This window comes from Xylocopa sonorina, chromosome 4, assembly GCF_050948175.1.
Source record: "Xylocopa sonorina isolate GNS202 chromosome 4, iyXylSono1_principal, whole genome shotgun sequence".
NCBI classification, from domain to species: domain Eukaryota; kingdom Metazoa; phylum Arthropoda; class Insecta; order Hymenoptera; family Apidae; genus Xylocopa; species Xylocopa sonorina.
The window spans coordinates 5,382,528-5,402,343 of record NC_135196.1 but is presented as its reverse complement, the minus strand read 5'-3'; the positions used below and the strand labels follow the sequence as shown (position 1 = coordinate 5,402,343).

Below are 19,816 nucleotides of genomic sequence, written 5' to 3'. Positions count from 1 at the left end.
ATGGGGAATTAGTACTATCTAACGAAAATAGAGAATCTGAGAAGACACGCCTGATGAAACACAAAAATCGTGAAAGGTGCCATTCTTGATCTCTAAGCGCAAAACTGATATTTGATACGATGATTTTTCACATTTCAATCGGGAATTAGTACCATCTGATGCAAATGGAGAATCTCAGAAGACACGCCTGATGAAACACACCGCTTATTAAAATCGAAGATAACAAAGTTGAATGCTTTTAGGAGTATCGTCCGACGCAAGTCGTTTCGTGGTTTGAAAATCCCGGAAATTTATTAGACAGAAGTTAAGACCGTCCAGAGGCGCACAGCACGTGAACATGACAACTCGTGCAATAATTACTAAATCAAGACAGAGCCATTTTACACTCATTTTAACAGGAGTTAATTTGTCTTCATTGTTGCTATTTAAGTGGCGCTAGTTGATAACTGGCCAGACATAAATTCGCGTCTACGTACATATTTGTAAAACCATATTAAACAAAGAGACACGATAACGTAACGCTTTTAAACAGGAAATAAAAGCAAAGCAGGAAAGTCCCTATTCAAAGACATTCATATGCTTTCGATGTTCATTCTTATAATCTCAACTAAAAAAAATTACTGAATCAGTATAGATTTGCTAAATCTTTTTCATATGTTATAACATGCTAACCTTAGGTATTTTCTATGCTTTCGTGTATCATGTGCAATCTATACGAAGTGATTCACTACTTGCGTGATAAATTTTTGCAGCTGATACTACACCTCAAAAGCAACAAAAAAGTTCATATAAACGTTATGTCTTAGAACAAAATTTAATTTAAAGTGCGATTTCTTGAAGTTTAGTGGAAAAGGATATCATATAAAAGCGACGTGTCGATTTGTATTTTAATTTGAAACTATTTCATATCCAGTTTTCTTTTACTGTCAGACGCCTCGATTTAGGAGAAGTAATTATCTTCACGATGATTTAATAGCAAATTTATCCATGTAATTAGTTCATTTGCGCAAACACATCACGTGTGATCGCATGATTCTTTTCCTTGTTCCATTCTACATAGGAAACATAAAAACAATCGACCTAATAGTTTCTTAATAAGCGCGTCCCTTTTAAATTTGCGACACGTAGCTACCGCGAGGGGTTAAAAATCAGCTGTAACAACTACGCCATCTTCCTCGATGCAAATAGCCGCCTCTAACTTGGACTATTTGCATTCATTTGCGCTTCAACTCGGCGATCCTCGCTTTAAGGCCCCGTCGAGTCCACTCAATAACGGTCTATCGGGCTCCGAGTACAGAAATCTGCAATCGGCCGCGGAGGCTAAAAGCACGTATTCCAGCGGCGTACGAAACGTGTATCGGGAGAATCCTGGTTCCGTTAAGCGGCACAAACCGTATTATTACGCCAGTTGCGCTTACTCACGCCGACGTCGTGCCCTTCCCGTTCGTGTCCAGTATGGATTACGAGGAAAGAACGTGGACGCACACCGATTTCCAGGAAATTCACTTTCACCGGACCTTGCCCGCGAGTGTTTCTTCAGTGACTCGCGCCATTAGTTTCTTTATCGAACGAGCCCAGGCCAGGGGACTGTTACTTTTTCTTCTTTTATTATTTCCTTTTTCATTTCTTTCGAAGCTTTTTTTCTTTCTCCCCGCATCGAGACCACAATGCGTGTATAAAATGGCGGTGGTAGATGGCGAGAGATATAACGAGTGGAGCGAACGCGCGTATTATTGGCCTGTGCGAGTGTGTACACAGGCATTAGAGGTCTTCGGCATTTTTTTCCTTCTTCCCGCCGACGGGGATTGGAAATACGGTGTTTTGCAAGTGTGAAAGTTGTTCTTTTCTGGGATTTTCTAGTGACATAATAGAATTTCCTAAGTATTCCTCAGGAAAGTTGTTTAGATAAGCTGGGTAATTCCTGGAATATCTATTTCTCTCACTGACATTTCCGAGCTTTTTTCTATTTCTCTGGTTACTATTCTTGTTCGCACTAAATGTATTCATCGCGAAATGTTAACAACCGTGATTACTCAGCAATTATTTAGTCTGTGCTAATTTATATTCATGGAACATATAATAACCGTAAAACATACGAGGTACGACATCACGCGCAACAAAACGATTTGCAATATTAATGAAATATTAATCGTTGCGTCAAGTTATATCTTTCTCATATTTTATGTAACATTAACTGATTCATGGTACTCGACGACACTTGTTTACTAAATCACGTGAGGCTATTTCATTTTGTTGTCGACGAATGTAGCGCAACCTGGAAGTCTCTAGTAAATTGTTTGCTAAAAACAAGCGGCAACATCGATAATGCCAAAAAATAGCACCCGTCATAAATTCTTGTTGGAATGACAACAAATAAACTCTTCTAAAACCATCAGCGAAGATATCACAGATAACGTCTTAAAATGTTGCTCATGCTTGGTAACCATAATTCACTAAAGCGTGTCACTTTCCTTATTCATTTACCCTTACAAGATCAAACGAATGAAAAATGATATTTGACCAGACATTTTCCATATTGTCTGTGACACATCAATAATATTATATACCAAATAATTTCTATAATTCGGATAAAACAACCCTTGCCTCGTTCCCATCAAAAGCAATGCAAATTACGATATAAAATTGATCGTGAAACATAAACAACGTAATTACAAGTAACAAAGGCTGACAACAGCAAACATATCTACTACGTCTGCCAAACCAATCTCCTCGTTTATCTCGTCTGACGCGAGCGTCATCGGGGATGACGTTCGTCCCTCATCGATCGTTGGCCATTTTTCCACGACGGTCTATCGAAACACCACGAAATTCCATTCGCGGCTAATTGCTTCGTTAAAACGGTCCGCGAATAATCGTCGCTGCCACGCGGAACAGCGTTGCGTAACGGTACCGGTTGAAAGTGAACGATACCCGTTATGCGGTTGGCCGATTTTAGCCAGACAAGCCGGCGAACGACAGTAGCCGAAGCGTGGTCGATCGTTCGCCGGAGGATCGCGCGACGGGTGCTCACCTGAGGGGCACGTTGACAGAACTCCTCCTCGGTGAGGGTAGCCAATGTAGCGCCGTCCACGTTGAAACTTTCCAGCGGCACCGACGGTAATTGCAACTGCCTTCTGGCCCATTGGATCCAGGCTGCTACGTCCGCGGCACTCCAGCGTCGTGGCTCTGTAATTAGTCGGGCCATTTCGAATGGGAACTTCATCGTCGATATCGTTAACGTCGTGAATCGTGTCGACGATTTAAACACCTTTTTCTCTAAGCCGCGAGTAAACGGGGCGCCCTCGCGATTAAAACATTAGCGTATTTAACGAGTGCCCGTTTTTGTTGTCGATTAACATGAAATGGTTTTTTGTTACATGTATCAGGACTTATTTAACGGATTTGGTGGATTTAATATCGGAACGATAACAGTGGCTTTGGTCACTGAAGAGAGTTGAACTAGAAAACTAATAGAATGTATAATAGAGGTAAGAATTTTTATGTAGATTCCAATGCGAAGATGTACATGTGAGGATTTTTATATCGTTATGTTCATTTTATACCAAATATTTGAGATAAAGCAGAATATTGCTCTACTAAATTTGTCTGAAACATGTGTTCGCAAAAGTTTGCAGAATTTTTATCAAGTGATCATTAATTACCATTGAATATCGCAGAGGATTCGACATTTTTATTTAGAATATTAGAGACTAATGGAATTTTAAATTCTTGGTGAGACCGAACATGCGATGGATGGGTAATAAATCTGATTAGCTTTTGTTCAATAAGTAGGACAGTCATCGAACTTGTAATAAGATTCTTAAAAATTCTGCCTGGTGGTTTAAATTAATTCTTACGTCCTACAAAGCTTCATTATCGTTAACTGTAAAGGTATAATTTAAAAGTTCAGAAAATATTACCAGAAACAAAGCTTGTACAGTAATAACAATGATCGACGCCCACAGTTTAATTAATGGAACGAAATTAAGTCACGAAAATATCTGAACTGAGAATTGTTAATATTAAGCAATTGTACTTTATACGATGTCCCAAAATGGCAAAACAATGACGTAATTAACACAATTATTGAGTACTACATGATTTCGATCATCTCAGAATTCAACCGTAAAACGCATAATTTCAACACAGTCGTACATAATTAAAACTTTTCCAACTTTCAATTTCATACTTTGCTGTCTCTTATGGTACAACCGATTGTTTAACGCAACGAATTTGTGCCTCTTCTTCATTGAAACGTACACAAACGTGTAGCAAGGTTTCACGACGCGCGATCAGTACAGTTACTTTCGATTTCACTGTCAAACTTTCTACACCCGCGATCGTAAAGCTGATTCCTCTTCGTGAATCTTTTCTCGCGGCTCGGAGCGTTTGGCCGGAAACGTGGCGGGCCTCGCGCGCGTCAAAATGGCGTCCACGTTCACCACGAAAGTGATAGAAAATTGGCGGAAGTGTAAGCCGTGGCGGCCTTGAGCGGTGCCTCGAAATTTCGTAACCGCTCGTGAAAGCACGATGTGACTCCGTAACTTATTCCGAGCATGACATCATGCGACCAACTAATAGTCGAACCGGTCGCTCCTACGTTCACGAAGATAACGCTGGACGTTCGCCCGCGGCAAGGTAGCAAGAAGGTCTATGAGTCTAATGGACGCTCACGCACCTTCGTATTGCTTGTCGACGCTATGTCTGTTCCCGATTTATTTATTTATTATGCGACAATTTGTTGGCGCGATCGTTAAACACGTTATAACGGTACAGACTTCTCTTCAAGTTCGAAAGGAGGCGCGAAATTAATGGCTGACACGAAGCATTCTAATTAAGCGGACGTCTTTTCGCACCTTTTAGCGGTTAATTGCAGGAACGATTAGAGACGCAGGAGGACTTCTTCTGTAGGAAATCTTCGCGTACGTCTCGTAGAGTGATTGATCATTTGGATAGGTACAAAGTTAGAATTATTTGCGAGAAGAAATTCATTCCTCGATAATTCAAGGGTAATATTCCTTGCGTCGTATTTCTCAAGATTTACGTGCTTTTATGTGCATTAAATATTTAAAAAATTCAATCATATTTTTTCTCATAACAACTTATGTATTGTGATATTGATAAAAAGTTCGTTGGACTGCATTGAAAAAGCTTGAAAACGCAAGGGGCTTTTAACAAGTATCAAAGTGCAAGCTCGTTTCTCTGTTCAACTAATAAATGAAATGGAGAAAGTAAAAATCACTCACCAGGATGAATACCAAGCGCCACGCAGGTATTATCAAAGTCCTTCTGCAGCTGTTGGATGGCCAAGCTGAGGACAGGCTCGATCTGTTCTCTGGTCAGGTCACCGACGCATTCGCCGGCTTCCATGTCTTCCACGAACCCGGTCCCAACGCTGCCCAGATCCACTGGTCTCAGGTTGTACTTCCTTTGAAAGCTGGTATCCCTCAGAACCTCCCTGAGCAACTGGTGATCGCTCTTCTGTCCGTCCTTGAACAGCTCCTCCTCCTTTTCGAGGGGATTCCTGACCTCGTCCTGTATTCTCTCAAGTTTCAGAGCATTTGTTCTCGCGGCGGTCTCCGCGAAATCCTTTCTGGCGCCCTTGAACAGCAAGCTCCTCAGCGAGGAGCCGCCGTTCTCGAGTTCCACTGGGTCCGGCGTGGACGACGTGCTCGACGAGGAGGACGACAGCGACGAGGAGGAGGTGCTGTTCGCGGCGCTGCCGCAGCTGGACCGTGGCTCCTCCTTGAAGAGGATCTCCTTCAGCAACGGGTGTCCTTGCACTGCGGTATCCTCTTTCTTCGCGAAGAAGTCCGCGTCAAGGCTGTTGTAGATGTCCTCCTCGGTTCTGGGCGGCGTGCACGGCACCGTGCAATCGGTCGAATCCTCTCTGTAGCCCAGACTCTCTGCCAAGAGTCTGAAAACGGGTGGTGCGGGGGGTTGCGTGTTATTTCGTGGGGCTTAATATCGAGAGTTAGCAGAAATATGAAATTTCAACTACAAGCCACTATTCTATCTATTTTACGAATTACGCCATAGACGCTAATGATGCAAAAGTGTTGGAGATATGATATCGAAATGATTTAACAGGATTTACCTGGACTCTTGCAAGATGGCCAGAAGATCGAGGCTTTTCTCCCTTTTCACCGGCTGTTTCGCGGTTGGTTCCGGGCTGGTCGGATAAAATTGCGCGCTTTGAGGGCTCCTGGGCACGTAGTAAGGGCTGGTCGGATACCCCGGTGAACCTTCGTGCGAGTAGTTCGGGGACAGTTCACCACCGGCGCCGGTATAAGGCGGGCTCGAGTAAGTGGTCGGCGAGCCGGGGCGCGGTGATTGCGCTTCCTGTTTGATCTGCGCCGGTTTCAGCGTGTTCTGCGGGATCGCCGCGGAGTAATCGTCCGAAAGAAGGGACAAATCGAATTGGAATGTGCTGTAGTCGAATGACGGCGAGTAGCCGGCTGCGGTAGGCACTGTCTGTGGCATCTGGAACAAAGGTGTTTTAAGATTGATTAGGTTTCTCGTTCCCTCCGAGCGGGTTTCTGGAAAGAATTTCTTTCATTTCTCGCCGAGATGATTCCTCGCGTTCAAATATTATTCTGTAGCACGTTGTATCATCGCGAAATTATTACATTACTTTGAAATTAAAGGATTGTGGGTCTTTGAGCGTCAGCTTTTAATCGCATCGATGTAGAGTACTTGCTGTTAATCGACGTTAAAATATAATCTATGTAAATTTTGTAATTTTACAAATTTTGCCTATCCTCGTACTTCTGTTTCTATCGCCAATCTTAGCAAAGTAATAATGATATATTAAAGTATAACAGAAGGAAATAAATTTAATTGTATGGAAAATGGCTACGTCCTTAACTCAATACTTTTAGTCTATATACGTTCCAGACGTTCGAATCAAACGACGATACCTAATCAATTCTTAAAAAATGATCGTCCTATTATGATCTTCAGATAGCAATCAAGGTACGTCGAATAAGGATGGCATTCGATTTTTCATTTATCGAACGTTTAATATGCTTTATCAGCAGTTGCAGCGTCCGCAACATTCCCGCGATCCACGATTTCTATTTCGGTTCGCACGTACAACTGGGAAGATCTAGTTGAAATGATACACTTTCTTCGGGGCTGGAACGACGGGCAAAGGGCCCATTTATCTCTCCGCGTGTTTATTGCCCGTCCCGTACTTAAACTCGCGTCAGTTTGTTACGCTCCGTAAGTCACTTATGGCTCGGGGCGATCTCCATGCCCATCTCTGAAACTGGCCAAGCGGCCGAGGTCGCGATATCGTTCTGTCAACTGTCTAATTCGAACGTTAACGTCATGATCATTCCGATACGAACGCGTAATTGCGAGCGTCTTATCTGTCGTGCTAGCTCGGAATACTTTCAGCCATTTCTTGCGGATGCTGATAAACGCGGAAGGTGCAGCAGCACTTGGCGCTATGGACAAGTATGCGCACTTATCGTGTAACGTGTACGTTGGCTATACATCGTCAATTTTAATTGTCGAGTTAAATTGTTCCTCTTATCTGGAACTAAACCACTAGCAACTTATGAAAATTATATTTTGAGAGAAGTGTTCAATTAATTGTTTAAACAGTAAGGTATACTTCATGGGATGTAATTAAGCGAAGACGTGGTCAAAATGGTACGAAGATCATTCATTGAGAACCCATAGAATAACATTTTCTTATCCAAGAAAAAAAACAGACTTTAATGGATGCTTCAGAAACCTGGCTCGCATCGATTAATTACAAAAGAAACCTCCCTGTTCGAATGAAAAGTATAAACAACAGCGTGCAATTAATACTTAATTTGAACAGCAGAGTCGGAAGGTTATTCGAAACGTTCCTCAGGTCCGAATGAAAAGAAGCAGCGGAGATGAGAGCAGCTCTCACCGATCGGCGGAGCAAGAGGGGCGCTCGGTAATTAAAACTTCACCCGGGCAGTCCGTCGTGCGGGGGGTTCACGGGATCAGCGGGGCTCGATAGGATCGGCCGCGGAATATCGTAGCGCGAAAATAGCGGCGGGCTCGCGATCCACCGGCGCGATAATAAATATCTCCGTTGCTTTCCCTGTAAATAATCGCTAACGACTCGCTATTATCCCGGTCGAGGCTCGAAAGAAAGCCCCGCCGCGGCGGAGTAAAAATGCGAAAAGGGTTGAGGTAAGACGAGGCCCCGGTGGCGCGAGGTTCGAAACGGAACAGAACGGAACGGAACGAAACGAAACGGAACACTTTCCACCGCGTCGCGGTGCGCCCGTGCACCTTAAGGGCCCATTTATCTCTCCGTGTGTTTATTGCCCGTCGTGTGTTTGACCTCGCATCAGTTTGTTACGCTTTGTAAGCCCATTACAACGTTCCCAGTGCATCTTCCCTACGCTCAGGCGGGGTCGCGTCTGACATTTTGACGTAGTGCCCCGCAAAGGTCGACGCGAAATAAACGATTATACCCATACACGAGGCCCCGCCGCGGATTTGCACGCTTACGCTGTACGTACCCACGTAGAGACACAATACCATCCCTCCTCCGACTGGGCACCAGTGTACATCATTGCCGTGTGGGTACACTTCGTTCTGGCTCGAGAAAGATAGAGGCTAAAAGAGAGGGAGGGAGGGACACGAACGGGAAAGAGAAATAAAAGGGCGTAAGGGAGAAAGAGAGACGAGCTCTAGGAGGAGAGATACGGGTAGGTCGAGGCACAAAAGAGAACCGCTTATTTCTCGACTTCTAGCCTAGCCTCCCGCGAAAGGTCCCGGCAGGAAAGAGAATGTTTATCTATGCTGATGGGATCTATGGACGATGGAATTCTTGGACGAAGCTTTCTTGGTTCGCCAGCGCGAAAGAACGGGGCGCTTTAACCCTCCCGCCGCGGGCCTTTCCAGCACCATCTTCACGCGAACGGGAAGATGCCTGGGATTGCGGAAATGGCCGATTTCTCTGGTAGCGAATGCTTCTGTATTCAAAATTGCCTGCTGCATCTTATCGATATCTTAAGCACGCCTGCGAGTGCCTACAATTACACTGAGTCTTACGATCCTCGCACAGTCGAGGATGCCAAACCTATCCGAAGCGTTTATTAATTCCATCGAACGATTTATACGACGACGATTGCACGCGTTCCATCATCGACGTTCTTCGATATCCTCAATTAATTAGTCAGATCGCGTTATCCTAAATTCCATCAGGACGTCTCACGGGCGATCGAAGCGGCTGTAATCGAAGGCCTCGACAGTAGAAACGGACGGTATCACACAGACCGCTTAATTAACCAGCAAACAGCGAGCAGTCCGATCTTGTAGTATATATACCCGCTCGAAACGGAACTCTCCTTTTTGCCATACTGGCGGGTACCACAAAATCGTCTCCGTAACGACGAGTTTTTACGGCTTCCTCGATTTCCTGCTATCTCCTTGGCCTTTCCTAAGGACCAGTCCATTGACGTCACCGGCATCGGCCAGTCGACGACGCGGCGAGACTGCATTCTCTCCTCTCGTGCATTAAACGCGGAATTCCAACCGAGTCACGATCCGACCTCATCATTTTCGAGAAATCGACACCTATCGGCCCCGGGCAGAGTCGTCGGCCAGAAAAACGCGGCCGCCTCGACGTGGAACCCTTCGGAATCGAGGCGCGGGGGCTCGTGGCCGCAATTAATTTCGTCTCGGGGACAAGTTTTTGCGGGCGGTGGCGGGCATCCTCGCGGGGAGCAGCGAGAGATAAAATGTCATCTTAACGGCTCGTGCTTGGCCATGAATCGACTCGTGGGAATGATTTCTTTTTTGCCGCGGGATCTCGCCCGCGATATTAATCGGCGTACTCCTCCCGCTGAGACGTTTCATATAATTGGAGAAAGAGGAGGAGGGGCTCTCGTTTCTTTCGCTTTCGATAATGAATATTAAGATAGTGACGCGGTACTGAAGTCCGGCCTATTTTTGACGATACAGTTTGAAAGTTGAATGCCGTGACTTTTTTTTGTCTGTTTGTTATAAAATTTGCGACGAACAGAATTAAACCTGAGATGGAAGATTTTTATCGCACATTTGCATTCGTAATTTCGTTCTCTGTTGCGATTGGGTCGTGAGTTTGCAGGAATAAATGAATTTTATTTTGTTAATCATGTTTTTGTGCAGTCGCGAAATACAGTAGCGGATAAAATAAAATTTTTAATATATATACTAGATATGCTTTTCTTTTTTGTGTTCGTGCTAATGAAATCGAAATAAAAGTTGGTCGGCTCAAAACGGTAGCAGAGTTTCTGTATTACGTAAATATTTGAATCTTCTACGATTCGTTTAAGCTTCGATAAGAGGTAGTGATTCATCACTAATTTGTGATCAATCATTGCCAAACAATAAATAACCTTTCTTTGTTGTCATTCAGAGAGTCGCGTTCAAATTGGGTATAAAAAAATTGGGTGTTACGCTTCAATCGGTTCTAAATTATTATCAATGACGGTGCGCATGCTAGTTTCTGAGTAATCTCGTTCGTAAGTTTTTTGTTTACGAAATTGAGTCGATTAAATGTAAACCGTCAAAGTCCAGCCTCGAATCGGACAAGATCGATAGGAAACTATCATTCTCGCGGCGATATGCACCTTTCTCGTAAGCGGGTTCCCAGAATTCGCAACTTTCCGTGACGATCACGGGACAACCACGGCCACGATTTCGTAATCGGCAACGTTTTGGCCAAAACGGACTTTGCGCGCGAACGATAATGCTTTTTCGCTAAAAAATCCTGACCTGCGATAACACCGGGGAAAGTCGCTCGTCCAACGTCGATATGCCCCCTTTAATTGATTTCCGCGTGCACGTGACGATAAATTTGGTTCGTGGAAGTTTAAAAATAACATGTGAGAGTTAATTCATCGTACCTACGTCTTTTGAGTAAATGAAATTTGAAATGTTTAACAAATTTGTTTCTACGCAAATTGGAAAATAATTTTCACAGCACTGATTTCCATTTTTGTATATATTAATGTACAACCAAGAATCAATAACTAATAATTACGTTCCTATACATGGAAAGTGTCAAAATTGGAGCTGAATAATTAAAACACTTGGTCACGTGGTTCGACTTAATTTATGAAAACAAATGCCACATAAATTATTCGCGTACCATTGATCGAGAATCGCTGTTTTGAAAGCATCTTTCGTATTTTTCTCCGATATAATTTCGAAGTGTCAAAGTACAGTTTTTCGAAAAACATTTCGCCCCCTGGCAAAATGATGTAACCAACATTGATGTACCAAATGATGTATTGGGCAAGATATTCCGCGCCATTTGTTTTATTTTTACGCTATGATATAATTCTTGAAGGCACTTTAAACCGGAAAAAAGATACAAATGAAATCTCGAAATAGAGTTCGCGAGAGGTTCAGTGACCTGACGAGAGAACAACAGGCAGGTTCAAGGACAATAATCGCACGGTTCACAGGACCATCCACCTTGGATGGTTCTTAATCTGTCGTGACGTAACGAAATTAGAAAGGAATATGACGTCAGGGCTCCATCAGTTTCTGCCAACTTCTTTTTCTCGCGTTTCAATTGAAACAGATCGTTTCAACTCGTACTAAAATATTTTACAACAATTAGCAACAATTTTTTCAAGCTATTTTCAATTCGAGAAGTGACCTAATAAATTGCTCGAGATAGAGTCAGATATCTGTTGACTTTTTAAATTCAACTTTGTCTTTAAATACATTATGAAATATAGAAATACGACGAGATTAATGTAACATAATTCATTAGGTAACGCGGTGTCCCGATTAAAAATTTTGTAATCAAAGTCTGTCGTTCATTATATAAGTTTACACTGTTAATAACATTTCATAATTCTATACAACAAGCAATTTTCTCGAGCATAAAATAATGAAAAGATAATCCCGTAAGTTTTCTTTTATCCTTTAACTTTAGAATTCGATGCAGATCGATTCGTAATATCAATCTTCTTGAAGAAACCATTTTAAGTATCTTTAATGTGCTTTGAAAATTTTCTATAGATACTTTTTATCTAATCTATATTTCGTTCACATTAATCTCAGAAATTGGAAAGCAGTCTTGAGACACCGAAAAATCCGGAAATGCAACCGCAAGAATTTCATCGCGCGAACTTCCCACGCTATTTTCATCGAGTTCATTCAGTCGCCCAATTACGCGCGTCATTTGCAAACTCCCCGTCGTCGGCTCGTACTTAACCACCAGCCAACTCATATTATAAACAATTAAAGCGCTTGGATGGTTATTAACCAGCCTTGAGCGAAGCGGTAAGAAAAATTGACGCGAAACCTTCGCACATCTTCTTTACGATTGAAACGATCTCGACGAGACAGGTTCGGCTGTAAGTAAGCAATAAGGGAATATTGTCTGCATAATTGAATCCTGATGGTATTCGGGTGTTCGATCTGCTTCACTTACACGAGAATGAATAAACCGAGTGGATGAGTACATTTCAAGTGCCTTCATTGTTTTGGACGTCACTGGTTTATGTTTTTTATTTCGTGTTAAAACGTTCTAATAAAAAAAACGATTGTTCAACATATATATAGCATAGAAGACTAAATTTAAAAAGAAAAAATCTTCCTGAACCTAATAAATAATATTAAAATAAATCTATACTACTTTTATAAAACTCAACAAAAGTTTGAAACGAATTCCATCTTTTAACAGTTTAAAAATTCAATAATTTTTGTTTAGATTAAAAAAGTTAGAATTCAATTTAATAAGGTTCGATATAAGGTTATATAATATACTTCGAAAAACATATTTTTTAATTTCTAACTTCCCCTCAAAATAAGTGGTGATCCTAAGTCACTGGCAAGTAGTGTATGTCAATAACATCAGAATCATTCAGAAAGATCTACACGTCTAACGTCATCGCTATATAAAACCTCATTGAAAAGCAAAATAATGCCACCTCGGAACTCTTCCACGTAATTGTTGTAAAACGCTTGAGCATAAGCGAAATAACACATAACTGTGCTTCCGCTGAATTAATACACAGCCAAGACGTAAAACCCGCGAGACACCTCTCAATCATCGCGTTCATCGCAAACTATGCTTGTTCGATCGACGCACACGATGCAAGGCCATCGTATGCGTGTAAAAGAAGTGTCCAATCGTTACAACTTTTTGTCGCACTAGAGTTGCAGAGAGACTCGATCACGGTCACCCATTGCTAGTGAACATTTTTTCACGTGAGGGATTTCCTCGTGAGACAACGTCATTCCGATAGTACACGTGGCGTTCGTAGATTATCTATTCTCATGGACGTTAATTTCAATTGATTTCAACGTTCCGTTACGTAATTAGTTTAACTTAAATACACGTGGATCACACGTTTTTTATTTCTATTCTGAGATTCTAATTTTCAGGTGGGCGCTCTACTATTTGTCAGCCTGGGGTGGATTTTCTTATACGCGACATATACCAATAGATGATATCCCCACAAAAATTATTTGGTACATTACAAATAGTAAATTATGGGGTTATAAATACTTCTGCAAACATAATAGCGTGCTCTTTACAAAAGGGGTAGTTTTCAAAGTAAAATTAATTTTTCCTCCTCGTCCACGGCCAATCGACTTTCACTGCCACCTGTTTCCAATATCTTCGATCTCTCACGAGATACTCCACCAATTCCGTTTAAATATAAAATCATTCGCCGCGATTCTCCTCGAAACCCGCGAGTCCCGTGGCCAACAGCAGAGTCTCGCTTTCAACTTTCTCTCTTTCGCTGTGGTCCCCGTCGAAACTTCGCGTGGCGTCGTCTCTGGTTGCACCAAAACATCGAGACGATTTCGCATTCAGGAATCCAGCTCGCTACACTTCCATGAACGTACGAAACGCGGAACGCGCCACGGCGACACGTAATACGCTCGAATGTCACAAGATTGTACCGTTACCTGTCATGACATTCTGCGCCGATCCGCATACTTCTCGCCGGGATAATTACCATCCGAGGCGGCGCGGAACGGGCCGCGAGGCCTCATCTGGGACGACTTAACGAGCCCGCTCGAATCGCATTCGACACCCGATCGAACCGGCCGACAATGCCGAGAAATCGTCCAGCCCTCGATCGAGCCTGGCTTTGTCTTCGTTTCTGATGCGATAACGCCTCGAATAACGCTCCAAACCAGAGGAGACTCATCCCCAATCATCTCAACCCCATTTCTCCTTCTTTCGTTTTTTCTTCTTTTCTCTTTCGGTTGGCCATCAGCAATTTTTAATCTGTCGCCGGTCGAATTGATTTGTGGGTTCGCGGAACGACGACGACCACGGCGACGACGGGCTGAAGGATTGTGCAATGGTAGCGTGGAAAGAGAAGAAAAAAAGAGGAACGATCGATTAATCTTCTTTCTTCGGGGCAATTACGCGGCGGCCATTATGCAACGTGATTATCGGGAGTTTGTTTAGCGGTTTCGCTGGACAATGACGAATTACGCGGAATTAGAGGGGCGAGGAATCGGATAATTGGAATCACAGGGTTTAATCTGTCCCTTGTTTTTGACGAAATCGATGCGGTCTGCGGTTTTTCGGTGGAATGGGAAATTTGGTTCAAGGAATTGCAGTTTTTCGTTAAGGAAAAATTCCGACGATTTGGCGTGGTAAAGTTCCCGGCGATTTCATCGAAATCTGTTTATGGCGTCAACTAGAAGCGGTTTGCGTAGAAGTTTTGGACGAGGTTCTGTCAAGAAACGTCGGGGGTGGTTTCTCACGAACTTCAATGATTTTTGCAATATTGTCCTTTCTCCTATTGCGTTTCTCAATCAATGAGTTATATTTTAATGTTAGTAGTAGTCTTGCTTTTAGAAATTAATTAACTAATTTCATTTAAATTCTCGCACCTTTGATCTATTCTGAAAATCTGTAGAATTGCATTAATCTCAAGAAAATTGTAAAATATAAGTAATTTGTACCTACATAAAAGTTTTGCAATGTAAAAATATTGGCTGAAGATGAAAATGCTTAAGAATTGAAAAAAAAAGTTTCTCTGACTTAATCCCAGTTATTGCAATCTCCTTCGACGAATCTTTGGAATACCGTTGGACAGTTTGAAAAATTGCAGATCTCAAACAAGTCTCGAATACTTTTTCTCGAAACAGCCGCATTTTCAATACGCGTACGTGACGCGATATTGGAGGTAAGCATAAATCAGATAAATAATGGGAATCCATACGAACGTCAAAGAGGCTGATTTGAATCTTCTCCGCGCGAATAATGGAAGTGAACGATGTAAGTAGGGGGGCATCGATTACGTGGATGCTTTACCGGAATCACGTAACCGCTCGAGTAATTTATGTCGTCGAATGGAATCAATTATCTGCAGGCGCATCGGGAATCAGGAAGTGATGTTCAATGCGAGATTCAATTAACTCAGCCTTGACAATCGATCGTAAATTCGAATGACGATATTAATTCGCGCCGTTCTCTTTTCAACAATTTTTCACCACCAACTGCGTGCCGTTAATCACTAATATCGAAAGTTCAATTAAAAATAACCCACGTATGTATGCATATGTATGTGAATTATCTATTACTTTAAATAGATTCCGAAAATTATCACCAAATCACGTGAAATTCATCAGATTCTGCCTCGACAGTTGTATTCGAAACACTGTTAACAATTGTACGTCACTAAAACACTTATTTCATTATGTAAATTAAATAATTCCATCTATAACTGAAAAAAGTTAGAAAAGTTTGAAAAAATATTTGCACCCCTTGCACGAGTATAAAACGGGAGGCAACGAAAACCACTTATTCCTGTTTCTATACTTTACACAATCCATATTATGTCATCGAATCGAATAGAACACTAGCAGTAGTCGTAATCAATTTTTTCACTAACAAGAAAAATTCAATTATAGAAGGTTGAACTTTCCATCGAGATTTCCTTGGACGCGTTGAGGCGATTAGAAGCATTCATCCTTCGATTAGTCACTTAATTATCGTTCCACGAATCGAGCGTTGGTCGTATTCGACTTTTAATTCGACGCTCGGGCCACGAAAATGCCGTTCGAACACTGAACACTTCACTTGGAGATCTGACGTGATTACGCGGCCGGTCGAGTACCTGAACTGGACGTGAACGACCGTCGCTCCGTAACACATGTACCATCCATGACAGTTGCGTACTATCTAAGATCATCGTCCCTCGCGATCATCCCACCGCCTACTTTTTCTTTGCTCTTTTAGGGAGGAGGAGCCATCGGTTTTCGCGCCTGCCAACCGATCCTCAATTTTTATCACTCTCGTTAAGTCTCGATACGAATTCTCGTGTGCATTCGCGAGAAATTAAACGCGCCTAAATATTTTTAGGATGAAACGAATTTCTGTTCTGAAGGTGTTGGGATATCTTTCCGACCATATTTAACACATATAAATTTGGGTTTATATCGAGGTTATTGCACTTGATTAAAATCGTACAGTTTAGTCGTTTTCATAGTATCTTTTTCATTTATCCTGTTTTATACTTTTTTAATACTTTATAGACAAATAAAAAGATGTATGCAAGATGAAGAAAAATGTGTCTTTCTTGTGATACTGCTGTTCTAATCGCATTGTTACTATGGGAATCAAACAATTATTTAGAATATTAGTCGATGAATTTATATACTTGCTACACTAAATTAAAAAATAGTACAACTCAGCAAAAAATCGATCGCATAAATAGCTTGGTAACCCGTAATATAGCAGGTTGCTCATTACTGCTCTAGTTAGCATGCTCTGCAATATTTATATATTCTACGTATATTTTTGCATACTTTGTACACGTCTAATTGCAGAAATATCCGTTGCTCTCAAATTGAATAAAATCGTGTGTACATTGCAATTCATCTACTTATCCAGTAATTAAGGAATTATATGTTGAATTTGAATAAAATGTGTTTATCTAGAAAAAAGTATTAGAATTTTGTTGAAATTTCTGAATATTCAAGCACTAATATTTCTCATACTTCACTGAGCCTATTAGATCATCGATTTACATAAATTCATTCATTGCTTCCGAGAAACATTCTTTTACTTCTTTTTGCGTGCCTTCCTAGAAACAGTAGTCGGTTAATTATAGATTCAACATTAACAATCGTGCAATTATTTATTTTTTTTATTAGTATATTTGTTCGACTGCATTGTAATAAGCTTTACTTCAAGCTCGAGTGTTACGAAATACGATTTCCAATTTCGAATTAATATCGTTTGAAATTAAATCCATGTCTGCATAATTTTTCATTCGCATCGTTTCATGAAAATTCCCAATAATTAAATAAAACCATTCGATTGTTATTTATATCTCTGTTTACATTTCGTTTCTCCTCCATCTTTTACATCCAGACAACGAGGATCAAAGTGGTTTGATAAGAGGAAAAAAATGCGCGTTCTCCCGTTTCTCATTCTTTACGACTAACCTTTTCCTCTTCCTCGATTGCAAGGTCGGAAAGATTCTGCGTTCTACCGGCGAGCCTTATGAAAATTACTTAGATGCTACCTTGATTATTTTCAACAACCGCGAGGATACCGTGCAAACCGATCGAACCCCTCGATACGTCTCGATTATCGAATAACCGCGATCTATAACGTACGAGCCACGATGACCTTATAATGGTGGTCCCTGCCATTTTGATTGGCTGAAACCGTCTAAAACTAGCATCACCGATACTTCCATCGAGAAGGCTGATTATAAACATAATTCCTCGTCTTAAACTGTATCGTTCACGATGCTTCTCCAATTTCAATTAGATTCAACGTTCAATGGTCGACAATTTTTTTTTATCAGCGCATAACGTTACAGTGATGTAGCATGGCGCAAGGCAGAGCTCATTGAAATTACCGATAATAAATACTTTAAATTGTAATGTAAATTATCTGATAATTAATAATTATTTGCAATTTATATCCTGTCGCGAATTAATTTACGTTCTTGCGACCAATGAATTATTCTTCCTCGATGGTCTCGCTAGGTGAAAGGTGCACGTCCGTTCGATAAAAGCAGATAAAATTGAAGGGAAATTAAAAGTGTCAGCGAGACAATACCACAAATTAAAATTAAATTAAAAATTCAATGGGAAACGATTCCCTTGCGATGGTCCATATGCAATTAAAACCGTGACAGAAAAGAGAAACGAGGGGGATACGTATGCAGGTGCATATCAGTAAATAAACCTCGTGCGTATTTGAATACCTGTTTCGCGTCGAAGAGTAACGGTACACGTTGCGTTTTATTTGAATATACAAAGCAGAGCCAACGGACAAAATTTTGATTACATAACCCCGCTTCATTAATTATTCGAGTATCCTGCGCAGTGCGATTCGTTCGTTTCTTAGTCGTTATTTTTTTATTACACAATTCTTCTCTTTCTAATTTCTAACTTTTCTGTAGCATTAAATATCGAGAGAATGTATCATTAACTACAACATGTTTCCATAGTAATTAGAGATGAAACACTAAAAGAATCTCTCTCTCATTTTCACATTTCTTAATCACCTTTGGATTTTTTCTACACGTGTAAATTCCCTCCGTGAAACCTTATTCTCGTCAATTCTCCATTCTCTTGTCACATTCCCTAATAGTACACATATTTCACACGTTTTCAGGGGCTAAAATCGAAATTAACAAAACCACTCTGCGCGCGTAATAACCGCAACGAATGAAAGCAGTAAAAAGCTGAACGCAAGAAAAGTCAAGTAAAACAGGTCGATAGACGTGCAGAACAAGATCAAAGAAAGAGGAAGAGAGAAGTAGAGAGAGAGGGAGAGAGGGTACAGAAACTGAAATCGGAGGTTTCTAAGTAACGTTACATCGGGTCTGGCGCGTGAGTACGAACCACTTGAGAGGAGAAATTATGCTCGAACTGGCGCATAACGATAATGTGCATAACTTATGCGCGTATAATGCGAGTACGTGGCGCGAACCATCGGCGTTGCACCTTCGTGGCGTCGTTATATGGAATGCCGGCGTGGTAAACTAGCTAAAGATTCCGAATGGTAATAATGTTGACTAAACACGGCCCTGCTCGTTCCCGTACCTTTCTTCGCTCCACAAGGAATGCACACGGCTACGTACGCGTACATGCACGGCATTTATAATAGGCGCAGAGCTTTTGCAATAATGGTGACTCTGTTAAAAGGAATTTAATTGCTAATTTTATAACTCCCCTTATCAGTAAGTTTCGTGTAACATTCAACTACTGTACTATAAATTTTATTACGCCCGTTTTCCTGATGTGATCATACCGATCCCCAGATTACGTAATCACGGGAAGAAATTCATTTATACACGCCCGACGTTCTATCACGCGATTTCGATTTAACTCTGTGTAAAGTTTCAGATGATTTCTTTATAACACGGTTTCCATTTTAACGAACCGACTTAATGAATCCGAGCGATAATAGCGCGACCCTTTCCCGTGTAGCGCAGCCCTCTTCCAATAATGTTTCGATCCACGTGACGATTCGCAGGTAAGAGAGATAACAAGGCAGATACTGCGTACTCGGAACCATAAAGCGTTCCAAGTTCCCTGCGTTCGGCTAGTTAAACGATGTTGTTGCGGGTATTAATGACTGAACGTAACTGCGAGCCTATCGCAGTTCTTTATTCTCACGCTTGTCTTTCGTCGAGCACCGCCAGGCGAGCTTATCGGGCCGCAGCGATGCATAAAGCGGAGTAGCGAAAAAAGATTGTAGAATTTCGCGGTGATCGTAAATTCTATTAGCTCGTACGGTAGCTGCGTAGAAATCCACCACGCGTCGTGGTGGAACGTCCACGAAGGAGGAGTTTCTAATGTGCAAAAAAGCGATGGTGAA

General features: G+C 41.6%; 1 protein-coding gene across 3 annotated transcripts in view; it reads right to left on the bottom strand.

Moving 5' to 3' along the window:
• The window catches only part of Ets98b (DNA-binding protein Ets98B), an 82,884-nt gene that overhangs the window by 19,722 nt on the left and 43,346 nt on the right, over positions 1-19,816 (bottom strand). For all 3 annotated transcript variants that reach the window (XM_076894348.1, XM_076894347.1, XM_076894346.1), the window contains 3 exons: positions 6,098-6,483; positions 5,247-5,917; positions 3,032-3,186 (listed from right to left, as the gene is read on the bottom strand). In XM_076894348.1, coding sequence (XP_076750463.1) covers positions 3,032-3,186; positions 5,247-5,917; positions 6,098-6,483 — 1,212 coding nt within the window. The remainder of the gene's footprint in view (positions 1-3,031; positions 3,187-5,246; positions 5,918-6,097; positions 6,484-19,816) is intronic.